Raw genomic sequence first — 14,170 nt, 5'->3', positions numbered from 1 at the left:
CTCTGCCCACCCTCACAGCATTTGTTCCTTCTTCCCACCTGAATTATAACTTTAAAGAAAAAAAAAAAAAAAAAAAAAAAAAAAAAGTCTTTTTTTTTCTACAAAAGACATCCCAAAGCATTTTTTTCTAAAGGAATTTCAGTGGAGAAAACCATGCTTCCCAGTCAACTCTTCCTAAGGTGACTTGAGTTACTTCCTCTCCACATGCCGTGGCGGAGTAAAATCAAGTCATGCAATGGGAAGAAACACTCACCTGGACACAATAAAAAAAATATATAGTGTGAAATCCCATGCTGATGAACAGCTCGGAGGCAACCCCATCGACCGTGCCAGGCTGAGCGCAGATCCCACCCCATCCTGCACCATCTCTTTGGGTTCTTCTGATTCCAGTCCCACCAGCTCCTGGTCTACTGGTGCGGCATCTCCCACCCCACCTACCATGCGGACATCCCCCCTGCCTGCCTTCCTGCAGGCTGCTCTCAAAGGCTGTGTGGACCTCAGGGACAAGCGGTGTGACCCTGCAGCAACAGGTGCACGCTTGCTCTCACCCAGCCAAATCATTATTTTAACAATTTCCTCAACTCAACACCACCACACGCTTCACCCGTTTCTAACTTGGCTGCTTTGCAAAGCAGAAACGGAGAGCTAAGTTGGCTGATGGCAGCCACGCGCCCCTGTACCTCTGTCTGAGGGCTCCCCAGCCCTCGGTGCTTCCTTCTGGGCTGGCTCGCTCCCCTCCCGCTGCCTGGCGCTGCTCCGGTGCCGCTGCTCCTGCTGCTTCTTATAGTGCCCAGGTCTGTCCCAGCAGTGCGGTCGGGGGAGTGTATCGGCGCGCCATACATATTAACGCAGCATTTAAACACTGCTGCTCATCTGCTCTCACCCACGGGCATGCACTCAGACAATAGGGCTGCATTTGTTACCGCCACCACGCGAGTATTTACTAAATCTGTCACTGCTCCCCTTTGTCACCACTCCCCAGATTGCCCTGCTGCAGCTTCTTCTCCTCGAGCGTCCAGCCCAACTGTTCTCTCCCTGGAAACCTTCCTTTGCATACAATTTGGCCGTCTCCAGCCCTTAAAGCCATCCTCCAGCCAGCCAGTCATCTTCTGCAGCTATCATTCCCACCCTCCTGGCAACAGCAGCAAAGGGTAGAGCTAATGAAGACACGGTCATTAAACCGTCCAGACGGGCACAGGTGTAGCTACTCACCCCGGCAATAGCCCACTCAATGGCGTTGCCCAAAACTCCAGCGAAGGCTTATCTCCTTGTGGTTTCGCCCTTTTGTAGGAAGGGCCTGGTCCCTCCCTGATCTTCAGTCAGGAAGAGCAGGAGCTCCCTGGGCGGTCAGTGCCGCCTGCTTTTATGTAAGCAGAGCTCTTTTGCCTGCGAAGGATTATTTGGGATTTCTCCAGCTTGGCTGGGCATAAATATGCTTCACCCATGACTATAGATTTTGGTCACGAGGATGAAGAAAACCCCTGAGGGCGCAGCAGCTGCTGCTCCTGATACAGCCTCTCCTGTCAGTGCGCTCTTGCTCAACCCCAATTTAAATCAGCACCAGTCCTTGCTCAGAGAGGTGCGTGCCGCTAATAAGGCAGGGATTAAACAAAAGCCAAGAAGCCTCCACATGGAGGGAGCCGGCAGGGAAAGGCTGGGGAGCAGCAGCTGCTGAGCCCGTGTGGGGACTGGGTGCTCCATCACGAGATCCCAGTCAGGCCCCCAGGGTGCTGCAAGGGCCACGGCCTCGGCCCCGCGGGCTGTGTGGGCCCGGTGGGTTTGGTAACGCTGCAGGAACGGCTCTGCTGGCACAGCTGGCTCTTCCTCGCCTCTCAGTGCCTGTGAAGCCAGGGGCACGAAGCCCCGCGGGTGATCTTGCAGAAAGGGGAGGTGGTGTTTCTCCCTAAAATCCCTGCGTGTCCTCCCCGGGTCTCCTGGGTGCCTCTTGGCTGGTGATTTTCCACATCTTTGTTTTTCCGAATAAGCAAGAGATACAGACTGAAGCGCAGGAACCTCTGCAGCATGATGGCTAGGGTACAGGGAGCTTATTTCTGCCTGTGTCTGCTTATTTTCCGATGCATCTCCGGCCACCCATTAGCCTTCAACCACAGCTGCCCTACAGCACAGCTCCCGAGCTGCCGCTATCGCTAGGTTCATGGCTTCGGAGATCACAGCCCTAAATTAGCCACACGCTCCATCTCCCTCACCTCATACGCCCTCACTGCTGTGCTTTGAGTTTACCTTGCCACATGTAAAGCCAGTGGAGGCATGGTGGACGCTCGAAGAAGCCCCAGCTTCCTTCATCACCTTGCTCCTCACCTTCTGCCCTGAAGTGAGCTGCTTAAACCTCCTGCTCTTCCAGCAGATGAGACTTACCCCACACATACTTTAGTGAGGGAAAAGGGTTACTTGGACGCCCCTTGGCTGAAAGCAGCACCAAGGATTTGGTGTCATCCAGCAGCCAGACAGCTGCTGAGTCACCCCCTGCACGCTCAGGGGGCTTGGAGACACTGCTCTGGGAGCGTTTGGTCCAGTGGGAGGGAGGGAGGTGCACGCAAGGTTTTATTTAAAACACACGTGGCCAACACCACCCAATGCTTTTTATCGCCACAGATCTCCCCAAAACAGGACAAGATCTTCCAAGGATGGGCAAAGATGTGGTTCGATTGTGAAGTTATTATCTGAAACAAAGTAAGCAACATAATGACATGCGGTGGGGAGAGACGATGGGCTCCAGCCCATCAGTTAATTTAAGCACAGCCACAGCTGAGGGCTGTAAAACCATAATGTAAAAAGGAAGCCGCAGATGCCCAGCAATCAGTACTGATGTTTCTGTTGCTGGAAACATCATGGGACAAATGGATATTTTATGAGAAACTCCAGAAAATATGTAAAGGAGTCACTACGAGTAGTTTAATCAATATATCAATGTACTATAATTGCAAATGAGACAGAAGAACAAGGAGTAAGAAGAAAAGATACTGAAACAAATGCCATCAGAGAAGAAACTTACAATATTCAATAGTTTATTAGGATGAGTCTTTTTACTACAACAGAAAAAAATACCATCAGATATTTAAAGTAACAGAGTTTAAAGGGTAAAAAAAAAAAAAAATGATTTTAAAAATATTTCACGTATTTCATTAGCTTTTCATCCTTTCCTGATGAGATATTGTAATCGTGTCATGGCTTCTAAGCAAAAGATGCTGAACACCCACATAAGACCTTCTGATTTGTCTTGCTTCAGCCAGTCTTCTGGACTCCATTCTGAAGAGTGTGCATTTAACCTGCAAATGCATACGGCGGGATTCCTTTCACCCCCAGCCCAGTTATCTGTCAAAAAAAGAGGAAGAAAGAAGATAAATGCAATGAGTCACCACTGCCAAACACTTGCTTTTCTTTCAAAACCAGGCATGCTCTGATTTAGAAAAGGACCGTGTCCAACTTGACATACTGCTGTATGTTGTATACTGCAGCTCGTCACAGCCTGGAATTTCAACCTGTGCTCCTTCTCTAAAGCTAAGTAACCACAGGCCACAGTCTGTTCCTCAGTCCATTGTCCATTCCCCAAAAGCCTCTTCTCAGATACTACTAAGCCTTAATTCTGCACTTTACAATGTAACTTTTGGTATGTACCTATATGGAAGACTAGGGCTTTGAAAAAACAATCCCAAAGTGACATTTTTTAAAGAGAGAATTTAGTTAGAACTAAGTAGAATATAAATAAAAGCAGACGTTTTTATCTGCCATTGTTTAGGACACAAAACATGCCATGTTTCTTCCTGTAACAGACAGAAAACTCCCTCTTGGGCAGGGGAGCAGCAGAAAGAGGTGATGGCACAGAAACTTTGCAGTATCAGCTACAGCATGCCACATATTGCAGGACCTACAGGGCACTTCTTGGTCCATTTTACTTGCTAGTATGAATGTGACCAGTTAAACATTTCAAATCGAAAAGCATTTTCAAATCTCTGAATACATCTGTATCTCTCCATCTGCAACAGGAACCAAGGATATGAAGAATAGCTTAACGTGTATTCTTGATGTCTTGATGACCACCCTCTTCCCGCTTCCCACCGCTCCGACTGGTTTGTTGTCTAAGGGCAGGAGGAGAAGGGCCTTGTGAAACGGGAGGGTGAAGAACCGTTCACCTTGAAAATCCCACCAGCCTGCGGCTGCCGTGAAAGCCACTCTTTATCCATCCCGTCGCGGGCAGAAGTCACATACATTTCGGAATAATCCTTTCCTCCGAAGCAGCAGGAAGTTGTCTTGTCAACAGGAAGCTTCACAGTCTGGATCCTTTTTCCTGGAGAAAAACACTCACGCTGCTTCTTGTTTGTCTGCTTACAGCAAGGGATTTAAACAAATTCTTGCAAATAACCAACGTGGAGTCAGGTGCTCCACGAAAAGGAATCCCAGGGCCGAGGGAGGGCTCCTGCTGTGCCTCAGCATACTGATGAGCACGGCGACAAAGCAGGCAGACTTCTGCAAACCACCTTGTTGTTGACCGTGTATCACTTGACAAGTTTCAATCTCAGTTATCACAAATGAATCCCGCCCCAAAACCCAGCGTGTCCTCTAATTAAATGCTAACATCCACAGCACAGACATCTACATCTGAGCTCATCATCTAGGCTGCCCATACAGGCAATGGAAATGGGATTTAATTCCTCCTTAAAACAGGTCACATGAAACACGCCCCAGACCTGCTGACTTCTCTATTTTAACTACAAAGGAAGCCTGGAGCGAGCAGAGCTCGTGCAACTCTCACTACGCCTCTACCGCCTGAAGTTAGGGAAGATTAATTCCTAGAAGATTTTCTTGCAATTTCAATAGCCTTTCAAATTAAGCTTGCATAAAATAGGGATCATGGGACACGTCTGAAGTTTACAGAAAACTCGGGGCAACCATAAACAATATTATGCACTTATTATACAACAAATAACTACCATCCTAATGACAGTAGTAAACAGAGTGCCCCTGGCACCAACCAGCAGATTGCCGAGGCACTTCAAAGCAAATTTTTCTAAAATTCCTCCCAAACCTGGGCAATATAATAATGGCTCGTACTCATTATGCCTGCTTTATTTACCTACAATTGACTTTCTCTTTCTGGAAGTACACTAAAGCACATGAATACAAAAATATTATATATTCATTTTTGTATTCATGTGATCGCATACAAAAAATATGTGAAATATGTGATCTCATACAAAATACGTGATTTTCCTGGCCCCTCATTTATGTGTGCAGAAGGCTTGGTCCCTTTACAGCAACTGACTGGTCCATGGCATGTTGAAACAACGGGACAGAAACTTTGACAATGGGAAGAAGAAGAAAAAGAAAGAAAGAAGAAATGGAAAGAAGAAAATGGGAAGTTTGGTCCACTTAACACGTTGTGAGAAGTTTTTGGTCTGCTCCAGAGCTGGGCACTATTTCCCAGGATGTGTTCATCAAAGTATCTACCCTTGTCTTCCCTTTTATGTGCCCCAAACCTTTTGCCTCAGCCAACACACTGTGCCTTGGCCTTTTGCAATGAGCAGTGAAGGCACAAAAGCACAGCCCAAATGGCTTCACCTGTACCAGATCACCAAGCAGGGCACAAGCACAGGGCCACACTACCGAGCTGCTGGTGCAGTCCTGGCACAGTTTCGGCTCAGACCCCACCAGTTGCTGCTCTCCATGAACAGTTCGGGCTCTGGTTTGGTGTGGGAAGACAGCTTGGGTGTGCAACATAAGCTGCAGGACTACGGGAGATCTCCTGATCCATTTCACTTGCTAGAAGGAATGTAACCAGTCTATCCAAAACTCGGGGCTGAGAAGGACGAATGGAATTGCCTTTGTCTTGCTGAATGCCCTGACACATGGGCTGGGTACTTTTAATTTGCCTTGCTTTTAATTCCAAAATAAATGAAAGAAAACAGCAAGCCAGCAGCGGCGAAAGAGCCTCTTGTACGTAATAGCCAGGGAAGTCTGACTTTGGGATTCCTGGTGTTGTATAACAAGCTTATTTGGCACTGACCCACCCACAGTGGCCAAAGTAAAAAACAAAAGAAATAAAAAAAGTCACAATCACAATCAGTGTAATGGTGCTCAGAGTGTCAGAGATTATAGACAGATCTGGTTACCTCCTTTTTTCCCCTAAGAAGAGCAAAACATATAGAAAAACATAAAAAACTGGGAGAGAGCAAGTCCTGTCCACTGCCTGGGAGTGACGAGGACCAAAGCGAGCTCCAAGGCGATGCTCCTGCCAACTGGCACCCGCAGCACTTTGTGGTTATCCAGTCAGCTGGAAGTAGAGGGATTACATGGCTGCATGGGTTACACGGTGTCTTATACAACACTCCAGAGGCCACCCTAGAAATTGGCTGACAGCAAGTCTGGGCAAAAAGGAGCAAGAATGGTATTCAGAGAGAGAAAATGTGCTGTAGGAGAAGAGGCATGAGCCCCTGAGATAAGGGGAGAGACCCTGACTGTGCTTGCAGAGACGTCTCAGCAGAGACAGCCTGGAAGATGTTGTTTACAGAACTCTGAGATGGGCGTCATCTTCCTGGAGATGCAAGGAAATCTGCACCTGAGAGATTTTTCACGGAGTCATCTTCAAACCCGTCTGGTTCACCTCCCTAAGCAGTCACAGTTACCTCAGAATTGTGCAAAGTGCAGATTTCACAGACTACTTCAAAAGAAAGAAGGCTCCTTCTGACGTGGACACGCAGCCTGTGAAACTTCTTGCTGCTGTTCGCCGTGGGTGCTCAGGGCTTCACGTGGTTGAAGGGAGACAGGACAAGTTCATGGATGAGAAATGCACTGGCAGCTAGAGGTGCACCAGACATCACATCCAGCTCAGGAAGACCCTGAGATGAAAACAGCAGGAAGCTGGGAGAGCATTAAGCTGTGTACCCCACCTCCCCTGTTCTTACACTCTCCCTACACGTCTGCTTATGGACACTATTGTTATTAGCTTTCCCCTAAAAAAACACCTTACCTCCTTCCAAAAGGGTGCAGGAAAGGGAAGAAAAATGAAAAAAAAGAGACCCCAAAAGCAGCTCGGTGCAGCCCATGCTGTCTGGAATCTGTCAAAACCAAGCTCCCATCTCGCAGACAGCGTGGTGCAGTCTCTCTCTCTCTTTACAAGTGTTTATACCCAGACTAAATCATGCCTGGCAGACCACCAAAGTTGAAATGGGAGCAGCAACACGTGACAGGCTCAATAATGTCTTGGGTGTGCCCAAGACACATTACTGTGGGAACGATAAAATGCCACCGAGTCTATTAAATATACTTTTATGGTTTCAGTTGCAAAACTTACCATGTAAATAATTTTCAATCATAAAAAAATGTTGCTGGCATCAGTGGCATGTGCGACTTGTATTAACTTTAGTAAAATAGCCCAAAAAAACACCATGCTAAAAAAAAAGCAAGACTTGAAATGGCTTAAGTCGTCTTTGAAATTTTGTGGCTTATCTATATTTTTCCAAGTCTCTTATCATCAATATGGTGAACACTGGACACGAGAGGATGCTAACTCTTTGACGGATGCAAGAGGATGTCATCACGGGTATCTGCTATTAAGCACCCATGTGTGTTTGATAGCATGGCTGAGCTATTTGATAGGCAACCAGAAGACTTTGGATCATTTGCCCTTATCTTTATGGCAGATGTCAAGTTCCCAGACATAAGCTGGGAGTATCATACAGCCACAGGGAGGAAGCCTAGGGAATTCGAAAAGCATGCTGAAGGTAATTTTCTGTCACAGGTACTTACTGAGGAAAAGTGCCCCTCCTAAACCTGTTGTTTGAGAACAGAGAAGGCCTCATGGGATAGGTGACAGCAGGTGGCCTCTGAGTCGGAGGACTGTGACAGGAGGAGCAATGTCTTTTGATTTGTGGCCACCAGAACTGTCTGTAAGGGAGCAGCTGTATCAGCTGAATGTTCCTAAGTCCACGTGGCCTGATGGGATTCACTCCAAAGTGCTGAATGAGTTAGCAGATGTTACAGCTGGGCCAGCCTCAACGATTTACCAAGGGTCTCGAGAGGCTGCAGAAGTCCCTGCTGACTGGAAGCTAGCCAGCGTTATACTGATCTACAAGAAGGGTATGAGAGAAGACCTGGAAAACTACAAACCCGTCAAAGCTCAGTCCCTGGAAAAGTCACAAAGAAGATGATCCTGGGTGCTATCAATGGGTATTTAAGGAGCAAAGCTATTATCAGGCTTAGTCAACATGGGCTCATGAAGAGAAAACCCTGGCTGAGTAACCTGATCTCCTTCAACGATAAGGTCACCTGCTTGGTGGATGAAGGGAAGGCGATGGATGTAATCTCTCTGCATTTTAGTAAGGCCTTTGATGCCATCCCTCACAGCATCCTGGACAAGTTATCAACTGTGAGACAAACCAGTACATGCTGTGTGGTGTTGGTGCGGCCTCACCTTCAATACTGTGCAGTTCTGAGCTCCACAACATGAAAAGGGATGTTAAGGTACTTGGAAGTGTCCAGAGCAGGGCAGCAAAGCCGGTAGAGGGGCTGGAAGGCCTGTCCTGTGAGGAGAGGCCGAGGACACCCGGGCTGCCCAGCCTGGAGAGAGGAGGCCGAGAGGTGACCCCAGTGCTCTCTGCAGTGTCCTGAGGAGGGGAGTGCAGAGGGAGGTGCCGGTCTCTGCTCCCTGGGCACTGGTGGCAGGACACGCAGGAACGGCACAGAGCTGTGCTGGGGGGTCAGGCTGGGATTAGGGAAATCTTTACTATGAGGGTGGTCAAACCCTACAACAGGCTTCCTAGAGAGGTGGTTGCTGCCCCTGCCTGCCGGTGTTCAGGAGGCATTTGACAATGCCCTCAGTAATGTGCTTTAACTTCTGGTTAGCCCTGAAGTGGTCAGGCAGTTGGACTTGATCATCTTTGTAGGTCCCTTCCAACTCAACTATTTATTCTATTCTAACACATATAATGGCAATCCCTCTCAGCAACTTTATCTTTTCCAACATAACGGAGGCTTGGAACAATGGCTTATTTATGAAGCGAACTTTTAGGAGCAGAAACATAAAACTGCTAAATAAAAAGAGAAAAAAAAAGAAAGGAAAAAAAAATAATTATTTAAAAAGAAAAGTAGTACCATTTCTGTATGGAGGAAAGAAAAAAAAAAAAACATACTCCTTGCATTTTTTTTCTTTGTTTGAATTCTGCAAAATTCAAGTCCGCCCTTTGCAAGGGCTTACCTGTCTCAGGGTCAAGACGAATCACTCTCCCACCATCGTAGCAAGCTACCCAGAGTTTGCCTTCCGTATCAATGCACATCCCATCAGGAATGCTCTCCTCTTTTTCCAGTTTGTATACACTCCTGCGGTTGTCTGCAAGATAGAAGAAAAAATACAACAAAATTACACAATGTAGTTCCTTCTTTTGATGCTCTTTTCTAGTGCACCGCTCATGTTCCCTACTCACAATATCAAATAAGCAACTGAATAAATTAATATTATATACATATATTCAGGACGTGAACTATGTATTCTAAAGGTAGATTGGACTTTTCCAAGTATGAGTTGCTTCCAGTCAGAGAAACTGAACTTTCAAACAGAAAAGACTTTCAAAACAGATTGCTGGAACGTGCCAATAATCACTGGTCCAACACAAAGCTGACCTTCAGATATATAAACTGAGAGTTTATATAAACAGAGAGTTAGGAAAAGCATCGACTTCAAAGGCACACTGTCAACTTAAAAACAAATAGTTCTATCTGAACTTTTATCCACTGTTATTAAAGAAAATTAAAACCAACTTTCCAACATTGTTTATTTTATGCTCTGACAACTTCAATGTTTCTCATATGTTGCAATACTTTTAATGAGTTTCCCTTGTGCTCCTAGGAATTATCAGATTGCCCACGGAAAAAGAAGGGGGGAGACCACACCACTTCCTAAAGAAAAATTCAATTGTAAACCAAAAAACATAGCAGAGGCACCAGGACAAGATGCTATACCGAAAATAACTCTGAATTCACACTGCTAAAGCTAACTAAATTTGAAATTTACAGGGCTCTTTTAAAGCAAAATTCTGCAGCCCATGTATTCAAAAGCAATTTCTTAGTCCAAGTCACTGGAATTTTCTTTTGCCCCAGCTTGTAGAAGCCCTTAAGGGCGTGTTTTGTTTTGTTTTAAATAAATGAAGGAAGAAGAGCTTTGAGTTACTGCTCTCCAGTTGTTGCTTAGCTCTGTCTGCAGGATCTTTATTTAAGAACTGAGGTTTTAAAAAACAAAACAGGGTGAAAAAAAAATCTAAAGAAGCATAGCAGAGGTATTGCAAAAGTCAGACTCATGCAGCCACAGAAATCTAACCATCTACAAAATCTAACAAGAAACACTTTGCCCTTTTTACACAGGAAGATCAGATACGCATCATGTTTAATAACTGCACTCCAGACTACTACTCAAACCCCATCATGCGATTTAAATATTTTATAATGTTAGCAACAGCTTCTGACTAGTTTGAGATGGCAGCCTATGTGGGCACAGACGAGTTTTGATATGGCTTCTGCTCCTTTGTTCTACAGAGGATTCTGAAGAAGTGCTCTCAGATCTCAGATCAGAATTCATCTTCTTGGTAATAACCACCATGAAAACCAACACCACAATCTTCAAGCACAAGTGCGTATTTTAAAATAGGACGATTCATACCAATTTTTCCAGTTTGGATATCATAATCAAAGGCGTCCACCGAGTAGGACAAGCTGTCAATGTAAAAGAAGGTTTTGTGATCCAGCGACCAGTCCAGCCCATTAGAAATGTCCACCCGATCAAAGTGCTTCACTACGGAGAGGTCGGGGCAAAGTGTATACAGAGAGCCTTGGTTCCTTTCCAGCACAGCGGGTCGAATCTCCTCAGCCATCGTACCTGTGTGGAGACAACGGGGAGGAAAGCATCTTCAGAGTGAGCGGGCTCTCCCCAGGGTCTGCAGAAGGAAGGGGGGCTTCAGAAGTTCAGGGAAGAAACTGAGTTAGAAACAAAAGAGAAAGGCAGATTTCAGAAGTGCTGCACTTAGCAGATTTCAACACAGAGCCTTTGTTTTGTCTGTTGAACTGTGACAGAAGTGGCATGCAGTGTGACTTCTGCAAAATGCTTTACTCGGTCACTCAGAAATTAAGAAAGGTGAGGGCAGCATTTATCTTCCAACACACCTGAACAGCCCTGAGCAACCTGCTCAGAGCAGGGTCAGGTACAGCAGGTTGCTCAGGGCTATGTCCAGTCTTCAATACCTCCACAGATGGACACTCCACTGCCTCTGGGGGCAACCTGTGCCACTTTTTGACTATCTTAGTAGATTACCACTAAAAGAGCTTTCTAACATTTAAACACGATTTCCTTAATTTCTGCCTATGTCCATTGCTGCTTGTCCTGTCACTGGGCACCTCCAAGCAGAACCTGGCTCTGTCTTCCCACCAGGTACTCGTACCCATGGATAAGATACCCTGACCCTTCTCTTCTCCAGCATTTCTGCTGGCTCTTTACGAGCAATCAAAACCAGTACACCAACAGGGAGGAGACAAAGTCAGTGCCTTAAACTAAGGGGGCTCTAAATCGCAGGCCTTTTTTTACAAAAATAGTTCTGATAATATGTTGGCCAGGTGATATAAATGCATTTCTAAATGGGATTAAACTCTGCTTGAAGACAAAAAAAAAAAAAAAAAAAAACAACTCGCCTATAAGCTACAAATATATACGTGAACTATGTAGTTCGTATTTATATGTATGTATCAACTCTGAATGAACACTTACTGCATCTACAACCGATCGCTGCCTGTGGTCTGTGAAACCCAAGGGGAGGAGCGGATCAGCAGGGAGCAGCAGGAGACAGGCAGCAGACCCAACGTACCTGCGAAATACCTCCCCGCGGGATCCACCTTCCCGTCGTTGAATCGGTTGTTTGGTTTATCCTTGTCCACGTGCGCGATGGTGGTTACCTGCTGCTCCTTCCAGTTCAAAGCAGCGAACCTGGTGCCCAGGGTGACGACATAATCCCCCGATTTCCGAAGAGCCACGGAGCTCACAGGAGCATCTAGAAACAGGGTGCGATGGACAAGAGGCATGTGCTATGAAGACATTTCTTTCCTACCCAGCTGCCGCTCACTTTAGACACGCAAGCAGTTCACTCTGGACCACAGGCATGAGAAACAACCCACGAACTGCACTGCGACAGGTCACGATGCCGTGCAGCTCAGACATGCCTCCAGCAGCACCAAAAGCACACGGAGGAGTGGCAGCGCTTTCCAGGGGTTAAAGCAAAGCAGAAAATTGGGAAACGCTCCACGGTTAGTTTACACTGTTATGCAGTAAAACCTCAATTGCAGGTTATTATAAAGGAATTAGTTTAAAAAAAAAAAAAGAGAGAAATGTGCGTGGAGATAGTATTTCGGCCTTAATCAGGTATAACGTAAGGAATAACAACTTTAAATAGAGCAATAAAATCTGGGGGTAGTATTTACCAGATGAGATTTAGGAACGTGCACTGGACTGATCACCAACACTTTAATTAAAAAATAAATAGATAAGTAACATTTTTTGTCTTTATAGCTATACAGAGGTGCAATTAGGTAACAGTTTTACTGAGTGTGAGGAAAACCTGGAATGGTGGGACACTGCCAGCCGAGTAACGGAGGTTTTTAGCAGCTGCCCCGAGGCAGAGCCCGGGCAGCGCCTTACCCAGGGCCACGGCCTGCAGCTGCCCGCTGCCGGGGCTCCAGCGGCAGGCCCGCCGGCCCGGGATGTCGACGCAGAGCAGGGCGCCCTCCTTCTCGTCCCACACCGGCGACTCGCCGATGCCGAAGCCGCTGCTCACGACACACTCCACCCTGACGGACGACATGCCTGCGGGGCGGCACGACATGGCACGACATGGCACGACACGACAAAAGAAAAGCCCCGGACCCGCGCCCCCTCCCCCCCCCCCCGCCCCATTCACCGAGCCCTCCCCGGCCGCTCCTCCTCCCACCCACCGCGGGTCGTTAGAAATATAATAATAAAAAAAAAATAAAGTAAAAAATAAAAATAAAGTAAAAAATAATAAACAAATAAATAAAATAAACTGAAGCGCCCGCCGCAGCCCTACCTGCTGCCAGCAGGGCGCCCGCCGGCCCCGGCCGCCGCTTTTATGGGGCGGGAGGCGGGGGCTGGGGGGCGGCCGCGCTCCGCCGGGGCCCGGGGCCCTCCCCGCCGCCCCACAGCGGGCCCTGAGGCTGCCCCCGGCCCCATGGGGGCTGTGGGATGGTGGGCTGGGCTCCGTGGCCATGGGGAGCCTGTGGGTGTTGTGGCTGGGGTGCCCGGCTGTGCTAGTGCCAGCGCCCCATGACGTGGTGGATCACCTTGGGGCTTGGGGCCAGTCGCCCCCGGGGGGATCCATGATGTAAAAGTGGCTTCTTAGCTCCTCACAGACCCTACTTCTTCCTGCTGTTGAAGCACCCCTAATGGGTTACCTCTGTCCGTGCAACAGGCACTCACCCCTTGGATTTCAGTTGGCTCCTGTTCTTTTTGGGAAGCTGACGGGCGACACAACCTCACCACCACGCCGTGTTTCATGCAGGCTTCCCTCAGAGTAACACCGACACACTGCCTATCAGCGTACTGTCATCATGCCTAAGCACTTTGGCTTTTTATTTTACGGGCTTGTGTAGCATTACTGCAGCCCATGCTAAGCCTCAGTTTTTCTGTCCCCGCTGTGGTGTCATGTAACGCACCGCAGGGCTTCAGCCCAGACCTGAGGCAAGCGCGTTAGCACCGCCTGCCCACACAGAAAGCACCCGTCCAGAAAGGCCTGCAGCAGCTGGTGGGCTTTTGGTTGTTTGTATACAATTTACAAGGAAAGAAGAGATTTTTAAAAATGAATAAACAGAATTAATCTGTAATTTGTAAGTACAGTGAAATGCATTGCCACTTTTTAAAAAGCTCGGCCATGCTGGCTGCTCCTCTGGTGTCCTTGCATGCCACGAGGCCATTTGGGATGTGCAGGGCTCACGCAACATCTTCCTGACATCACCAAGGAGAGATGCTCACACCCGCAACCCACCCGGCGGAGCTCTGCTCCTTGCTGACTGCGGCATTTGCCAGCATGGTTTGGAGGCATCAAAACAAGCTGTGTGTTGGCACCCGCCTTGGGAGAAAATTAACAGCTCCTACGAGCTCCAGGTT

At 47.4% G+C, this 14,170-nt stretch overlaps 1 protein-coding gene across 1 annotated transcript; it reads right to left on the bottom strand.

Annotated features, from left to right (window-relative positions):
- Positions 1-2,976: 2,976 nt before the first annotated feature.
- Positions 2,977-12,853, bottom strand: LOC309888275 (regucalcin). Its single transcript, XM_082780513.1, has 6 exons — positions 12,689-12,853; positions 11,862-12,044; positions 10,667-10,882; positions 9,212-9,343; positions 4,152-4,306; positions 2,977-3,333 (listed from the first exon to the last, which is right to left on the bottom strand). The coding sequence occupies exons 1-6, from the start codon at positions 12,849-12,851 to the stop codon at positions 3,283-3,285; spliced, it is 900 nt and encodes a 299-aa protein (XP_082636639.1). The 5' UTR covers positions 12,852-12,853; the 3' UTR covers positions 2,977-3,282.
- Positions 12,854-14,170: the final 1,317 nt, after the last annotated feature.

The sequence above is a fragment of the Aythya marila genome (genome assembly GCF_965140915.1).
Source record: "Aythya marila genome assembly, chromosome: 1".
Classification (NCBI taxonomy): Eukaryota; Metazoa; Chordata; class Aves; order Anseriformes; family Anatidae; genus Aythya; species Aythya marila.
The sequence above is the reverse complement of the archived record's forward strand: the minus strand, read 5'-3'. Positions and strand labels throughout refer to the sequence as shown.